Source organism: Prionailurus bengalensis, chromosome B1 (assembly GCF_016509475.1).
Source record: "Prionailurus bengalensis isolate Pbe53 chromosome B1, Fcat_Pben_1.1_paternal_pri, whole genome shotgun sequence".
Classification (NCBI taxonomy): Eukaryota; Metazoa; Chordata; class Mammalia; order Carnivora; family Felidae; genus Prionailurus; species Prionailurus bengalensis.
Window position 1 is genome coordinate 60,382,859 of NC_057344.1, and position 18,463 is coordinate 60,401,321.

An 18,463-nucleotide genomic window follows, 5' to 3' on the forward strand; every position below is an offset into this window, starting at 1 on the left:
AGATTGTGGCATCAATCTAGATTCTCTCCCAGATGTGATCTCAGTGAGTATTTCTCCTTTGCTGCTCCTAATTTACTGAGTTTTCAGACACATGAGAGGCCAGGCTTTACTGTTATGTACAAAGCACATAACTTCCAAATGACTTTGGTGCAGATGTGAAGAAGGGATGATAAAAACAATGAGCAATGGCTTTTCTGACATTGCATGGGCAAATAATAGGTTTCTTAGGCACTAATACTAAAAAAATTAGCTACACTGCCTTTACCAGAATGATTGTCAAATACACAGACACACACGTACTCACACACGCATACAAGCGTACGCCCAATTTACATCCAAGTCTCTTACGTATCTAAGCCTGACAAACATCTATCGGGTTGCATTTTGCTGTTTCATATCTTCATTTTCTTTTACATAAAGGAAGCTTTAGGTGTTTACTCTGGGTTTATTGCATTTGTACAGAAGTCTTGAAAATTTCTCTGAGGGGGATGGCCACACACTGTGTTTTCTTTTCCCTAAGAATGCTAAGGACAGTTGTAAGCAGACTCTTGCTCTAGGGAATTGAAAGTTCACATTTAAATAAAATATATTTCAACGAAAAAATTTTTTATTCCATTATACACAATTTAATAAGTTGCTGATTTGGGTAATAAGTACAAATCTAGCCTCCTATACTTTTATCAATAGATTCTTCTTTGGCTCAGAATGATTTTAAAGATAGCAGAGAAAATATGATTCTACAGTTTTGCTACAATGCTTCTAACAATACAAATTTATCAGAAACGCTATATTTTGACAAGTCTGTAGAGAGGAGTGTGCAGTCCTGCAAATCCATCTCTTGATTTAGTAATCTTCAGCATCACCAGCACAGATGGCGAGCAGAGCTTTCTCATAATGCCCTGAAGCAAAGTTCTGAAAACAAACAAACAAACAACGTATTTGAAAGAAAATGTCTTAGTATTTCTAAAAAAGAAGCGTCATTCCTCTGAACTATAGTCAGAAAGATCCATGGGCCATTAGTGTTTCCAAAATTGTTGTCTTTTTTCATCTAAAGGTTTAATATGTCCTGAGAACTATTCCCAGTGGAAGTTATCGAAAAATAATACCATGGTGATAGGCAATAGAACAGGGTTTCTATAAAGTTGATTTAACCCTGATGTGTATTTATAAAAAGAATAACTTACAGTAGAATTAAATCTCCTCAACTTTAGGAAGAGGTGTCCTAATATTATTGTTATAAATCAGTTTAGAGTCTTGGAGGGGAAACTGGCAATATGTCTCCAAAGACTTAAAAATGTTTATACTCATTAATGCAGTAATTCCACTTCAAGAAATATATTCTAAGGAAATAATGATCAATTATTGACGAACACAAAAATTTACATTCGAAAATATAGACAACTTTGTGTATGATAGTGAAAAAGTAAAAAGCAATATTTAATAATGTGGGGTAGTTTATGTATTTTATAACTTATACAGTGGGATACCATAATTCAATGAAAGTATTCCTTTATGTAGTAAAGCATATTAATGTTTACATATATTTTGAAAAAGACAGAACCTACAACATTTCATTACTGGTTATCTGTGGTAGAGAATAAGGCAATATTTATCTTCTTTTTATGGTCTTCTATAGTTTCTAAGTGTTTCAAAACAATAATAGCAATAAATAAATGGAATCATAAAAACTAAGTTAAAAATCAACTATCATATTAACATTCTCTCACACAAAGTCATGTAATAATAATTCACTGCTTTAAGTGCACGTAGTAGTGTTACATTAATTATATGTAAATAACAGTAGACTTTGAGGTGGCTGTGGCTAATTGCAGTAGTTTATTTGTTTAGAAAATGTATTAGGACAGGCAGTTCTCAAAGTTTAGGATATTGAAGGTAGGGGCAAGGAGAGTTTTATCAGAACCAAGGAATAAAATTCCTCTTAACTGTTGCATCAAGTCCTCCATTTGGAAACCAATTTGGCCACAAAAGGCCTAGAGGGCCATCTGGGTTTTTGTGGTCCTTTGGTCCTTGGGCTGTTATGTTGCTTCTGGATCACTCTTTTAATAAACTAAAAAGCTATTTTATGCAATTGAACATTTAAGTGTAAAACAATTTGTATAAGTAACAACATCTAGCTGTGTGCAAAGTAGAAGTGAAGATATATGCTCAGGGCCCTGTGCCTGGTTTAATGCTCTCCTGGTGCCATCCTCAAATTCTTTATAAGTTTTTGAAAGAGGAGTCAGACACTTGAATTGCAGATTGGGTGCCCCAAATTACCTATCTAGAGCACTATATAGTCTAAAAATTCTTTGCTAGGTTTTATCAAAATCCAGACTAAAGTTTAGACATATCAGAATGAAGAAATGGACTTGTTCACTTCTGAATCATTGCTGCTTTGCCCCTTAAGGGGTAAAGAGATGGGTGTGTACACAAAGAATTTTATGTTACTATCAACATTAAATTCCTCCAAATTACCAGTTTATGGGATTGGACTGTCTGCCCTGCCTTCTATAACAATATGGGAAGAGAGCTGAATTGACCTAAGAAACCTCTTCACAATTAGTGTGGTCTTTTTGTAAAATGTATTTTTCCTGATACTGATCATGCTTCAAAATTTAACTGATAAAGCACAATTACACAAGTAGGGATGAATATTTTACACGACTCTATCAACAATTTTTGTTCAAAACACATCAAAGAGAAATAAATTCTGTTACTGAGGTAGAGGGATTTTCTCATTCAGCACCTGTCGGTGCACTAAAGGCTGTCTGATGTACAAAAGTAGATTATCTTTGTTAGAATAGTTAACTTTTTATTTTATTATTATTTTTTAAATATTTATTTTTTTTAGAGAGAAGTACAAGTGGGGGGAGGGGCAGAAAGAGAGGGAGACAGAAGATCTAAAGCAGGCTCTGTGCTGATGGCAGAGAGCCCTATGTAGGGCTCGAACTCCAGAACCATGAGATCATGACCTGGGCTGAAATCAGACACCTAACCAACTGATCCACCCATGTGCCTTATTAAATTTTTAGATTCTAACATGAAGGTGTTTATATTAAAGCTCTTATTTCAGTTTCAAAAGGGACAAAATATGGATCAAAATAAATCATGTGTAGATTTACCTTGATGTCATGAAATAGGGATTTTCCGTATCTCTCTTTGTATCGTTTCCTGATGGTCATCAGGTCTATTTCACTTCTGGCAATTAGAATCCTGATTACGGTTTTATTATGGAAACCAAAGTCCTAAAAGATAGAGAAAAGGAGAGAAAAAATTAGAAAATGGTAGAAGTTAATCTAATATAGACTCATCCTCTTTTCTGTGACTATTTATTCCTCCTGTGATCCTCGAACACTGGCATTGCTATCTGGGAAGTGCCCGAGTCATACTCCCAGTGTCCTCTGTGACTTCTCCTTCTCTCTTACTGTGTGTATACCGTGAGGCAGTCTACCTATTTGACTTCTTTCATTTGCTTTACTAATTTATTTTGTTGAAATATACTATTGGTTCCAGATGTACATCATAGTGATTCAGTATTTTATACATTACAAGATGATCCCCCAAATCTAATTTTTACCATACAGTTTTTTGCCATATAGTTATTACAATATTACTGACTATATTCCCTATGCTGTATGTTATATCACCATGATTTATTTATCTTATACTGGAAGTTTGTGTCTCTTAATCCTCTTCAGCTATTTTGCCTATTCCCCCACCCCTCTCCTTCTGTGACCAAGTTTGTTTTCTGTACCTGTCTGTTTCTGTTTTGTTTATTCATTTGTCTTGTTTTTTAGATTCTACACATAAATGAAATAATATAGCATTTGTCTTTCTCTGTCTGACTTATTTAGCATAATACCCTCTAGGTCCACCCATGTTGTTGCAAATGGCAAGATTTCATTCTTTTTTATGGCTGAGTAATATTCCAGTGTGTGTGTGTGTGTGTGTGTGTGTGTGTGTGTGTGTGTGTGACACATTATTGATTGACACATAAGTTGTTTCTTGGCTATTGTACATAATATTACAATGAACATAGGGGTGCATATATCTCTTCAAATTGGTGTTTTTGTTTTCTTTTGAATAAATACTAAGAAATGGAATTGCTAGATTGTATAGTAGTTCTATTTTTAATTTTTTGAGGAAACTCCATACTATTTTCCACATTGGCCGCACCAGTATACATTCCTACCAACAGCGTATGAGGATTCTCTTTTCTTTACATCCTTGCCAATCACTTGTTATTTTTTGTCTTTTGACAGGTGTGAGGTGATATCTCCTTGTGATTTTGATTTGCATTTCCCTAATGCTTAGTAATACTGAGCATCTTTTCGTGTGCTTGGTGGCCATCTGTATGTTGCTTCCAATGGGACTTCTGGAGCTGGTGTGTGGGTGAGAGGCCCAAGCCATGCTGGGCAGCTCTAGCAGGCTGGGTAGAGCACATGCACCCTGTTCATGTCTCTGTTGTCAAGGTGGAGGGGGAATATGAAACCTGGTGCTCGTTCACACCTCTGACCCTGGAGAGAGTTCCAGCAGTTCCTTGCCTATTTGGTGACTACTTTAAGGTTAATGAATGAATTTCCTTTACTTATAGTCTAGTTGCCCTTCAAACTGCTGTTTCTTCACTGTGCCGAGGGCAGGTCAGTCTGTGTATGGGCCCCTCAGTGATTTCACTTCCTACTAAGGTCCTTGTGTCAGGATCATTATGTTTCCAACTCTCCCATCTTTCTCTATGTCGTGAGAAACATTATCGTTTGTTGTGCAGAAGCTGTTCAGCTTTCAGTTCTTCAAGAGGAACTGCCCTCTGTGTAGGTGTAGATTTGGTGTGTTGGTGGGAGGAGGTGAGTTCAGGGTCTTCCTATATCACCATCTTGGGACCCCTTTCTATTTTGCTTCTTAAATGCCTTGTGATTTCTATTTCCATTGCCACTCCCTTGATGCTGGCCCTTATCATTTCACCCTGATTCTGCAATAGTTCCTTTCTTTAACAGCCAACTTTTACATGGTCTCCCTCACACTGCATTATGAAATGCAAATCTGATCATGTACTCTTTCTAGGTAAAAATTCTTCTAGGCCAGGGAGGCAGGTGGGTTTTGAATTCTGTTAGATGAACATTGGTATGTCAGAGTAAGATAGCAATTGCATTTTTATTTTATAGTCTATTATTAAAAATCGTAAAAATAAAAATTCCAGATATTTGAAATATTTGCCGAATTTAACTCAAATACTGTAAAATACAAAAATCAACTTCTGTATACTAGCTCCAGAAGGAATATTGCTGGACAGACCAATTTCGATTTGTCTTTTCAAATGGAGTAATGGGGACATCCAGTGGCCAGTGAGCATAATTTTTTTGAGCATAATAAAATTTTTAATGTCTGAATGTTTTGGGAATAGACCTGCCAAGCAAATTTTCATAATTTGATATGATTCAATTAAGTGATTTTACCCAAGTTTCCATATTTCAGTTGTATATCATTCATTAGAGTGTACTGGATAAAAATCTCTGTAGATGTTCTTTGATTAACAGTAGTATAAATAGCTTTGGCCAATATTTTACATTCGAGGCTATCATATATCAACAACTCAATTATTCGAATATACAATCTTCTTCTTTACCTCCAAACCAGTTGTGAGTACACATATCTTTATTTTTACATTGAAAGACACACAGAAGGAATAGGATTTTTATTCATTATTAGAATAAGTAGCCCTCTTCTTGGACAAATTTGGAATCAGAGTAATTGTGCTTCTTTTCCCATGGTCATTCACAAGTGAAACTTCATTCTGGTTTTGGGGAAGGACACTATTGAAATTGTTCAATAGCACTGCCCGATACATTATTTAATTTTTTTAAAAATCAAATCAACTTTTTCTGCTTGGAAATAGAATAAAATAGGGAAGGCCGTGAACATTAATCTTCCTTCTGTGTTCTGAGGATACATAGGTTCTTGTACGTAAATAAAAAATACTCTTTACACAAGATATATAATAGAAATATTCTTGAATATTATATTATCCCAACATGCTAGCTACTTTTAATGAACTTGTCTGTAAAAATTACTTTGGTGATAAAACACTATTACAATTGTTGTATTACTGACTTAAAAAAATAATTTTCACTGAATTTTTGAAGCCATGATATATATGCAATGATTCATATCAGAACTTTTCTTTTTCAAAATATGGGTCACACACGTTATGAATAAAGTGTGCATTGTCTCATGCATTTAAGTTTTTGTTTCTTTAAAAACAAATGCACCAAAAGATGTGTGATTGACTATCACACTAAACTATGAAAACTATTCTCATTTAATTATAAAATAGATTTAGAGTTTATTATTGTCTAGCCATCTCTTTTTAAGTGTTTTTTAAGATAGCACTTTATGTTTAAAAATAATTACTAACATTATTTTGTGTTTTCTTAAAACACTGAATTCTATTTTTGAACCTGTATGCAAATATATTCACTTCAAACAAGAAATGCTCAAGTGAAAAAATGTATTATACACCAGAATGAGACCCACCAAAGAAATAATGCTCTGCTTTCTATACAAATTGAGTTACCTGAGAAGTATGACTCCTTGGGGCCTATCTCCCCCATGTGCTTTAGTTAGTGATTTGAGAAGGTAAACATGATTTCTGGAGAAATTTTAAAAAATTTGTGGGTCATACTTACATGGATTGCATTATATAGCCTATAAGCAAAGTAGGCTGGTTTGTCTCGAACACATAGAACTAGAAAAAATCAGAGAGAAAAAAAGAAAGTTTGAGAGTGACAGTATGTATTTTCTTCAGAATTTGGGAAACAATGAGAATACTTCTTTTTTTTTTTTCTGTTAAAATCCTGGAAGAGTGATACTTTTTGAGTTCTCTGTGGGATCCCTCATTGTACATTGCAGTAAAATTTCCACATTTAGAATACTGGTAAAACCATAACACATAGAAAAATATAAAGCAACAATATTATAATGATTCATTCAGATTTTCATTTATTCTATCTCTACCTCTTGGAGATCTGTAGTTCCTTTGCATAGCCTAGAGAAGAAAAATGTGTGCTCTTATTTGAAGATTAAATAGATCACTATTACAGATTTTTATTATTGTATAATTCAATGTGCAGTTGGCTCATTTTCCCAAACACTATTTTTTTAATGTTTATTTATTTGTTTTGAGAGAGAGAGAGAGAGAGAGAGAGAGAGAGAGAGAGAGAGAGGAGAGAGTGAGCAGGGGAGGGGCAGGGAGAGAGGGAGAGAGAGAATTCCAAGCAGGCTCTGCATTGTTAGCACAGAGCCTGATGCAGGGTTCAATCTCACAACCTTGAGATCATGATCTGCACTGAAATCAAGAGTGGGATGCTGAACCAACTGAGCTACCCAGGTGCCCCTTCCCAAACACTATTTTTAATCCTTGGTAGACCTGTGAGTAGGCCTGAAGTCTCTTAAAGAAAAACTGGATGGGCCATAAGGGACCTATACCAGTGTTAGGAGTCATCTAATCAAAGCATTATGGCATTAGAACCACCAAGAGCCTAGTGAACAATTGTCCTTGATAGAAGTCAGTTGATGATCATTGACAGTCAATAATGTCTATTTGAATAAGTGAATAAATTAATGAATAAGTAACGTCTGTGAGGCTTTAACTTTTAGGCAAAATAAGATAATCACAACAGTGTTTTCTCTATAATTCAAATGCTAATTTTAGGTTGTGAGGCCATGTCTTCATCTTTTATCTTTATTTATAACTGTGAACCTCCTAGCACTCCCGAGTCACTGCTAGAATGTGGGCACTTTAAAGACAGGGGCTTTTGTTGTGGCTTTTGTTATTTCACTGTTCCATTTGCAGTGCCTAAATCAATGGCCAGAATGGTAGATAACTCAATAAATGTTTATTGAATAAATGAATGAATCAGTTACATTGTTTTCTGGTATTTCTCATGTCCAGTATTTCTTCTCACTCACTGCTGTGTTTGTGGTGTGGTCTACAGTGGAAAAAGAGCTATCCTGAAACTCAGATGACATGAAGTCCTAGTCATAACTTTGTTGCTCTTTAGTTGGCAGACTTTGAGACCATACTAACTTCCTGTCCTTGGGCCTTGTTTGTTACATGAATTGTAATAAGATACATGGTAATTAAATTATGTTGAGACTTAGCCAAAATAAAAGCACCCTATCCCCAGAAACACATACAAATATTCATATATTGTATACTATTTCATGGATTTCATAGAACTCACCAAATCTTTTCATGGAACCCTAGCTTCAAACTCCTTTCCAACCTAAGCTATACACATTCTGTTACCTATCATCTTCAATGCCCATGAATATCTGTGCCGTTCTAGGAATGGAAAATCAGACTGTCCATTTATTCAGCAAATACAAGTGATTACTTGATGTGTTCTTTATGAGGATATTTTACAAACACCCTCCATTTGTAGGTCCTGCAATGTGTGCTGTCAAGTCACAGCACAGCACAAAGTACAACATGGGTAATTTAATAGTAGTTGTTAGGAACAGCTACTACTGTTTACCTCTCTGTGGGAAGATATCTTTTCTTTGGAAAGAGCTGGAGGTATGTCTCTCTCATAATAGCCTGCAGAAATCACTACTAAGTAACAACTTGGTAAATCTTTTTTTTTTTTAATTTTTTTTTCAACGTTTATTTATTTTTGGGACAGAGAGAGACAGAGCATGAACGGGGGAGGGCAGAGAGAGAGAGGGAGACACAGAATCGGAAACAGGCTCCAGGCTCTGAGCCATCAGCCCAGAGCCCGACACGGGGCCCGAACTCCCGGACCGTGAGATCGTGACCTGGCTGAAGTCCGACGCTCAACCGACTGCGCCACCCAGGTGCCCCAAATCTTTTTTTTTTTATGGTAGAACTTACCCCTAAAGGCAAAATATTAGAGACAGTGACAAAAATTTATTTTCCTCTTGGAAAAAAGAAAGCCATATTGCTAGGATTTATCTGCTCCTTAAAAAGGGAATGGAAGTCAGTAATGAATTGAAAGGTGTGAGATCCCAATTACCTGAGAGAATATCTGAGAATTCGGTGTTTCCTAGTATGAAAGTTGAACCAGTTACTAGGGAAGGGTATTAGTTCATTAAGGTATCAACTTGCCATGTTAGTGCATTGCGTCAATAGCTAATGTACCTTTCCTGTATAGAATTAACATCCTTACTAAATAATTAAATTCAGGGGAAAGTGACTCAATGAAGAGCATATTCATGCATCTTTAATTCAATCAGAGCTAATTAGCATTTGTTCTGGGATAAAAGGTCTGCTGTACACCAAATAAATTATTACTTACCAATTGCAACTAGCAACTCTTGGAAGTATCCATCATAACATTCATTAATGGCATCTACTAGGTCTTGCCCAGAAATATTTTGGAATTCCTGGAAAACTTCAACAAATTGATAAAATTCAAAGGAGAGTTTATACATATTATAAATTTACAACATAAATATTGATTAGATTGCTGTAAATAGTGAAAGTAAATAAAATATAAAGGTGCAGGTTGAGTTGGAGTAGGCTGTCTTTTACAAATTTTCAGAGTGTTTTATACAAGTAGAAAACAAATTAATAAATAAAAGGAACAGAAAGGTATAGAAGTCAAATAAAGTGCCAGCTAATATTAATGCACCTTTAAGACCCATATGGCAGCTTTGCATAGATCATGACATTAATAATAATCACCTTGACTTGTAATGGACTAAACTATGTTCACTATGGTCTCTTCAGGACAACACATAAAATGCCTAATAGGAAATAGCTAATATATTTGATTAAATTCTCCATCAAAAACAGAGATTATTTTAAAAGATTCAGTACTTAAAGATTATATAATTCAGTTATTAGAAAAAATAAAATTATAAGAGAACTTAATTCCTTAGTAATGTCATTAGATGAGACAAATCTGTATAAACATAATTCAAAATAAGCACTTTTGTCATAGCTATATGAAACATTTCCCTTTTCTTTCTGCCAGTTAACAACTTGCTTTTTATTACACAGTCAGTTAAGTAGCTGAAAAGGAACTTGATTAACAATTACCCAGCCATAGTTGTTGATAACTTTTGTTGCACAGGATCATTTGCAGCATGGTTTTGTGTTCCCCTGTCTTCTGTTGACAGGCTTCCCACAGGACCTGAAACATCATACAGCTAGGAAATAGCACCACAACCACCTCAGACATTTTAACAAAGGTTTTCCATAGTCATTTTGAGATCTGGTTCTAGTTACCATTGCATCCTGAGCAGCCATTGCAGGATCTGTGTATCCTTCTTCTCTGGTTCCCTGCAAAATAAGCACAGGTTTTCCTTTGTAAATTTTCTTAATTAGCGGTCCATATAGGATTATTAGGACAAAAATCTTTGATAATTCCTGAGAAAATTCTATCATTATTTGGAGTCTACATTTGTTGAACGCTATATGAAATATAGGTCTTTTTTAAAAAAATGTGCCATTTGTAAATGTTTATTTATTTATTTTGAGGAGGGATAGAGAGAGAGGGAGAGAAAATCCCAAGCAGGCTCCACACTGTCAGCACAGAGACCTACACAGGGCTCCATTTCATGAACCATGAGACCATGACCTGAGCTGAAATCAAGAGTTGGATGCTTAACTGACTGAGCCACTCAGGCACCCCTAAACATGTAGGTTTCATTTTGTCTTTGCACTGGTGGTAATCTTTAAAAGATGTCAAAATGCTTTTCACTCTTCCAGCTCTCTGTGCAGAGTCTTCATCCCATCAAACTGGGCATCCAAGGTCTGGCAGTGGGCAGTACAGGTGGATTTAACATTATTAGAGAGAAAGAATGAGTCAATATTCAGTCTCTGACCTGTAAAATAGGATATATATGACAATAAAATAATCATTAAATCCAAATTTTGTGTAGTAAGAATGTTTTGCAAATTTGTTTCATGCCCAGAACTACCACCCCTTTATGACCAAGGTGATTGAAGAGATGTCCATCACAAACAGTCAGGAAGGATGGCTAGCCAGTGCAGCAGCCTCTGGTCCCCAAGAATTATGATGGAAAGAAGGGAGAAAGAATTAGGAGAGATATGTTATGAGACAGTTCATTTAACCTTTCCCTCGGTTTGAGATCTGGAGGGAAGGCTTTCTTTTTCTTTTTCTTTTTTTTTTTAATTAAAAATTTTTTTTCAACTATGCTGAGAGAACAGTGAAAATAGGGTGGCTTTTGCTCCTATCTTCTGTTTGAACTTTGGAAATGGCCCCATTGTAATGAACTCAGGGATATAACAAGATGGGGCAGAGGAAAATCGAAATACTACTCTCTTGAATTAATATCAATCCCTAAATAGGATTAATGGACTACTTATCTGCTCCTGATGGAGAAAATTTCTCATCTGGATCAAATTTCTTATCTGTTCTTGATGGAGGAACTTGTATGCTAGTTGAGAACCTGGCTGTGGAGGCTGACAGATACAGTTGTTTTATAACCATGACAGAGACAGATTGTTCTAGTAGCCAAGAGCTATAAGGTGGACTATACTGGTGGATTGTGTGGGATCTAGAATTTAGGGGGATTATTCAGCTCCAGTGAGAACAAAGATGAGGCTAAACCATCATAGAAGGTTACTTGGCGCTGATCAAACTGAGACAGAAAAAGGATCATAAATTGACCAGCTGCATGGTTTGGCAGCTAATGTTGAGAAATGCTCATATCCTGGACATCTACATCTCAAAGGCTACATGTCCAAAGTTGCCCAGAAGCACCATTCCATAGCCAAGATAAGCAAGGATGGAGGAAGTGTCTTCATGATCTGAGGACCCTATCACTCTCATAATGATATCTCGTAAAACACACACACATGCTTCTCCACCAAATGCTCTCTTGGTGAGAAGGAGAAGGGACGGCCAGAAATCTGACAGTTGAGTATTTAACTTAATAACTGTGTAAATAATATTGAACATGGACTCACATTAACTGTTCAAAGTATTGTATGGATTAAATTTGCTATATTAATATAATTAAATACCAGGTTTTCTTGCTAACCAAAAGCTGGAGGTATATGAGAAAGATCAATTTATTCGTAAATAAATACGCTATACACTTTAGTGAGTCAATGTGTAACCCTGGAAAATTTAATATGTTTTATCACAACTTAGAAGTTGTATCAACTAGAATTATCCAGCTAAGGAAAAGTTGATACAAACTTATCATACACATTTCTTCTGCCTCATTTCATTTGCCTAAAATATTAGGTGACTAAGATTGCATACGTGTAACTCTTACTTAAAAAATCTGTGTATTATTGTTATTATTATTATTATTTTTAGAGAAAGAGAGAATGCAAGCAGGGGACAGGGGTAGAGGGAGAGAGAGAGAATTTTGGGATCCATTATGGGACTTGATCCCACGACCCTGGGATCATGACCTGAGCCCGAGTCACCCAAGCACCCCAAATATCTGTGTATTTTTGTAAGCAAGTGTGTACATATGGGCAAGGAATATAAGACAATGCTTGAGTGCAAACATAATTTTATTAAGTGGTAGAATTATGGGAGTTATTTTGCCTTCATATTGCAGAAGTTTTAAGGTGCAGGGATCTTGGGGTTGTATAGTTTTGTCTCTTATCTTAAAGATAAAAAATAAATAGGCTTACAGATACTAAATGAATTCCTCAAGGTCTTATTATTAAGAAAAATATGATTATTTGATTTCAATGTCATTTCTGGCCTGAGATTTGGTTACTATACTCTTCCCTTAGCCAAAAGAACTCATTATTTTTAGATAATATCCTCTGGCCAGTCTCTTATGGCTTTAATTTACCCAAGCAATAAATGACTGAAAGCAATAAATGTGCTATACCTTCTATGAACATATGTTGTTTCTTTAACAATATAAACTTATCATGGCAATTCATAGTCCTCATCTTATATGACCTATCAGTAGGATTTGATGCACTTGCTCTCTCTCCTTGCTATGCCTTCATCACTGGACTTGCAGGATCCTGCCCTCTCTTTTTCCTTCTGTTCTATTTCATTGGTTACTCCTTCTCAATCTTACATATTAATCCCCTTTTACTTTTCAGTCTCTTAATACTGGAAAGTTGTAGTACACAGTTTTTGGTCTTTGTCTGTGTCTATAATCCTTCCCTTGTTAATCTTAACCATTCATGTGGTTTGTATGCTATCTGCTTTGTAGTGATACCCAATTTTACATCTCTAGCTCAGATCTATCACCCAAATGTCAGATGCATATATTCTAAATGCCAAGTGAACATCTTCACTTGGTTTTCTAATACACATATTAGACTCAACATGTTTAAATCTATCTTCTGGTCTCCCTCTAACTCAAAGACCTCTTACATCCACAACCTTCCACATCTCATTTTATAAAACTCCATCATTCCTCTTGCTAAGACTAAAAAACTGAGCAATATTTTATTCCTTCTTTTTTTTTTAAAGTTTATTTATTTTTGAGAGAGAGAGAGAAAGAGAGAGAGAGAAAGAGAGAGAGAGAAAACACAAGTGGGGGAGGCAGAGAGAGAGGGAGACACAGAGTCTGAATCAGGCTCCAGGCTCTGAGCTGTCATGCTGAGCCTGACATGGGGCTCAAACCCACAAACTCTGAGATCATGACCTGTGCTAAAGTTGGATGCTTAACCAACTGAGCCACCTAGGCACCCCTTATTATTTCTGTTTTACTTTTAAATCCTCTACCCAATTCCTGAGGAAGTAATATGGACACTACCTTCAAAACACATGCAGAATCTGGGCACTTTTCATCACTGCCAGTGTTCTCCTATGAGTCCAAGTTAACATTATATCTTGACTTTGTTGATCATACAGTATCCTTACAGGCTTGTTTCTATCCTGTCTCCCTACTTTTTTTTTCTCAACACAGCATCTAATGTGAATATTTTATTTTTTTTAATTTTTTTTTTCAACGTTTATTTATTTTTGGGACAGAGAGAGACAGAGCATGAACGGGAGAGGGGCAGAGAGAGAGGGAGACACAGAATCGGAAACAGGCTCCAGGCTCTGAGCCATCAGCCCAGAGCCCGACACGGGGCTCGAACTCACAGACCGCGAGATCGTGACCTGGCTGAAGTCGGACGCTTAACCGACTGCGCCACCCAGGCGCTCCGAGTGTGAATATTTTAAAGCATAAGATCATAATATTCCTTTTCTCAAAACCCAGAAATGATTTACCTTTCCCCATTTCGTTCAGAGCAAAAGCCAAAGTCCTTAGAGTGGCTACAGGTTTGACCTAATTTCATCACCTGTTACTTGTCTGACATTACCTACCACTACTATAGTACCTTCCTTTGCTTGCTCAGATAGCACCAGCTGGCTCCTTGCTATTCTTTACAACCATCAGCCATTCCCTTGCCTTAGAACTTTTCTCTTTTTCCCTTTGCCTGTATTACCCTATTATAGCCATTCATTTGCTAACTCATTCTTTTCAAATGTTTGGTCATATCTCATCTTCTCGAGGACATTTACCCTGACCAACCTATATAATATTGCAGCCTACCTACTATGCCCAGCCCAACAGTTTCTATCCCCATTATCCTACTCTGTCATATCTTTCATCACTTTCTAACATTCTATATAATGTACCTGTTCATTATGTTCACTAGATTTCTCTTTAATTGTTCCTATTCCCCCACTACAATGTAAGCATCTTAAGGACTGATGTGGTCTTTGTCTCTATTGTTCATTGACAATTCCCAATTGTTTAGAAGCATGCTTGGCACATTGTAGGTACTTGACAAATACTAACTGAATCAATACTAAATGAGTGGAGGAAAGATAAAGAAGTGGCTTTTAGATAGCAGAATTCAAATATCAGTTATATTACTACAGCTTTGTAATATAACTTGAAGTCTGGAATTGTGATATCTCCACTTTTATTTTTCTTTTTCAAGATTGCTTTGACTATTCGGGGTCTTTCATGGTTGCATACAAATTTTAGGATTATTTATTCTAGCTTTGTGGAAAAGCTGTTGGTATTTTAATAGGTATTGAATTAAATCTGTAGACTGCTTTGGGTTGTATAGACATTTTAACAACATTTGTTCTTCCAACCCATAAGCATGCAACGTCTTTCCATTTGTTTGTGTCATCTTCAATTTCATCAATGTATTATACTTTTCAGCGTATAGGTCTTTCACCTCTTTGGTTAAATTTATTCCTAAGTGGTTTATTATTTTTGGTGTAGTTGTAAATAAGATTATTTTCTTAATTTCTCTTTCTGATGCTTCATTGTTAGTTGTATGGAAATGCAACAGATTTCTGTAGATCAGTGGAGCAGAATAGAAAGCCCAGAAATAAACCCACAATTATATTATAATATATCTAAAATATATTATTATAAATATATATTCCTGAGACAATGGAAAGAAAAACAAAACTAAAATATCGGGACTACATAAAAATAAAAAGCTTCTGCACAGCAAAGGAAATAACCACCACAACTAAAAGATCACCTACTGAATGGGAGAAGATATTTGCAAATGATATATCCAATAAATGGTTAGTATCCAAAATATGTAAAGAACTTAACACCAAAAAACACAAATAACCAAATTAAAAAATGGGCAGAAGACCTGCACAGACATTTCTCCAAAGAACAAATCCTGTTAGCCAATAGACAAATGAAAAGATGCTCACCATCACTGATCATCAGGGAAATACAAATCAAAACCACAATGAGATATCACCTCACACAAGTCAGAATGATTAAATTGAACAACACAAGAAACAACCAGTGTTGGTCAGGATGTGGAGAAAAAGGAAACCTTGTACACTGTTTTTGGGAGTGCAAACGGGTGCAGCAACTGTGGAAGACGTAGTGGTTCCTCAAAAATTTAAAAATAGAGCTATCCTATGATCCAGTAATCACATTACTGACAATTTACCCAAAGAATATGAAGACACTAATTCAAAGGGATATATGCACTCCTATGTTTACTGCAGCATTATCTACAATAGCCAAGATACAGAAGCAGCCCAAGCGTCCATCAATAGGTGAATGGATCCTGAAGGTGTGGTATATATATAATAGAATATTATCTAGGCATAAAAAAGAATGATATCTTACCATTTACAACAACATGGATGGATCTAGGGAGTATTATGCTAAGGGAAATAAGCCAGTCAGAGAAAAACAAATACCATTATGATTTCACTCATATGTGGAATTTAAGAGACAAAACAAATGAACAACAACAAAAAAAAGAGACAAACCAAAAAACAGTTACCAGAAGGTATGTTGGGGTAATGGGTGAATTAGGTGAAGGGATTACGAGGATACATATCTTGATGAGCACTGAGTCAACATATGAAATTGTTGAATCACCATATTGTACAGTTGAAGCTAGCGTAACACTGTGTGTTAACTACACTGGAATTAAAATAAAGAATAAAAAAAGATCAGTTAGAAGATGTAGGAAGACTTTCCACATCACTGAAGTTTTCTTAGTGATTTCCAATCAAACTATATAGCTAAGTAAACACCTACGCTTACAAAGTTTGTGGTAAATATTTAAGAATTTTCTGCAGTTCTGGGTATATGAAATATTTTTTGAAACATAGGATTTTTGACATTAAACTTGAAATGGTGCTTGTCTCTTTACTTCTTTGTGCCGTTAATTACCCAAAGCACTTTAAACAGACTGGTAGATTTAAAAAAATGTGAATAAAGTAAGTTTGTGATTTAGTTTTTTCCACCAAGGCAGAGTCAAGCTGATTTCATCATGTAAAAAGCCTAAGACAGCAGCATGGTGTGTGTAATTGATGGAAATGTCAAAGAAATGGCATCAGTGAGTATAGAATTTGGGTTAGGGGCAAAGTAAAACTGTGAAAAGAAGAAATTAAGGGACTTAAAATCTAGCTGAAAATATTTGGACAAGGTAATTTGAATACAGATGATCACTGAAAACTCATGGCAATACATCCCCTGTGGTCGGTCTCACTGTACCAGTTTGAGAAACATTGTAAGGAAAATCCGGACAGCCAAGCATCCAATTGGGTGGTTTCCATTCTTTCTGTGAAAACATTTATCATCTCCAGTGTGATTTGCACATGCTGATTAATTAATCTCCAAGTGATTATTTTTTTTTTAATTATTTGACAGATAATTAGATCTCCTGTAAATCTAGTTTAATAAAAGCATGCACGAAGTGTTGAAAGTCCATTTAATGATTGGCATTCGTTTTCAACAAGATGTTCTGGCTGAGTTGTTTCCTTATTAGAAATATCCCTTTTGGAAAATACTTTAAAGATTAAGTAAAAAATCTATCCCAGAAAATATGACAATAATTTTCAACACTTTCATTTCATGAATACCTTAAGGCTCCTATGCTCCAATTCCCTCAATCTCTATTAATTCACAAAAAGAGGCGTGCTTAGTTTTCATGATGTTAAAAAGATGAAAGCCATGGACAGTCTTTAGTTTGATTCTGAAAATAAAAATGTAGAGGGAAGTAGTGGATGTAATTTCAACAATTGAAGAATTTTAAAGTACATGTATTGGGAGAGAATTAAAAGAAGAATGGGTTCACATTCCTTAAATTACAAAGTAAATCTCTCTAATCTGAATCTCAAGAAGGTTAAATAATAAATATAAGGACATAGAACTGATTTATGATAGAGCCAAGTGGAAAAGAAATATAGAGTGCTACACAGAGTATATCTATCTATCTACCTATCTATCTATCATCTATCGCCTATCATCTACCTATCATCTCTCTGTCATTTATATATACACCAAGAAAGGGAGATTGAGAAAGAGAAAGAGAAAGACAGAGACAGACCGACCGACAGACACACACACACACACACACACACACACACACACAGAGTGAGAGAGAGAATAATGGTCCCGACTACAGGGTGAAAGATATTTGTTTACACTGAAACAGCCGTCAGTTTTCTGGTCGAAACTCACCAGCTCTAAACTGCACAACTCTTTAGGAAGAAATTCCATTTCTTTTTTGTAAAATGTCCGGACAAATTCTCTCTGAAGTGGTGTACATCCCAGATAATGGTCAGAAGTGATAAACTTTTTCAGTTCCCTAATTCACTTTTTATCTTTTCCCAACCTTCTACATTTACTGATCCAAATGCTAAATCAGAAGCTCCCGACTGAACAGCCACTGATGTAGATGTCAGGAGTCAATGGAAAATCTTCAAAATATTTAAAAATCTAAGAGAAATTATATATTTTATTAAACAGTGTGAATTGCCATGAGACTTCTGGCCTTCAAAAAGGCTATTATTAAAGAAGATTGTACTAAGATATATCTTTATGTTTATTACTTCCATTTTCTATTGTAATGTAATGTAAGTAATTTTTATGAAATCCATATTATTTTATACCTATAAAGTGTGTTTTACATTTTAAGAGAAATGTACTGTGAAACCTTATAAGTATATAATCTTTAAGTAAACTATTTAATTTTCCTTGGCTTGTAAAATTT

General features: G+C 35.4%; 1 protein-coding gene across 1 annotated transcript in view; it reads right to left on the minus strand.

Annotated features, from left to right (window-relative positions):
• Window positions 1–431: 431 nt before the first annotated feature.
• Window positions 432–18,463, minus strand: part of ANXA10 (annexin A10) — a 99,643-nt gene continuing 81,611 nt past the window's right edge. Inside the window, exons 7-12 of the mRNA XM_043565965.1 lie at window positions 10,247–10,300; window positions 10,058–10,151; window positions 9,312–9,407; window positions 6,681–6,739; window positions 3,123–3,245; window positions 432–912 (exon numbers count right to left, since the gene is read on the minus strand). Coding sequence (XP_043421900.1) covers window positions 844–912; window positions 3,123–3,245; window positions 6,681–6,739; window positions 9,312–9,407; window positions 10,058–10,151; window positions 10,247–10,300 — 495 coding nt within the window. The 3' untranslated portion in view covers window positions 432–843. The remainder of the gene's footprint in view (window positions 913–3,122; window positions 3,246–6,680; window positions 6,740–9,311; window positions 9,408–10,057; window positions 10,152–10,246; window positions 10,301–18,463) is intronic.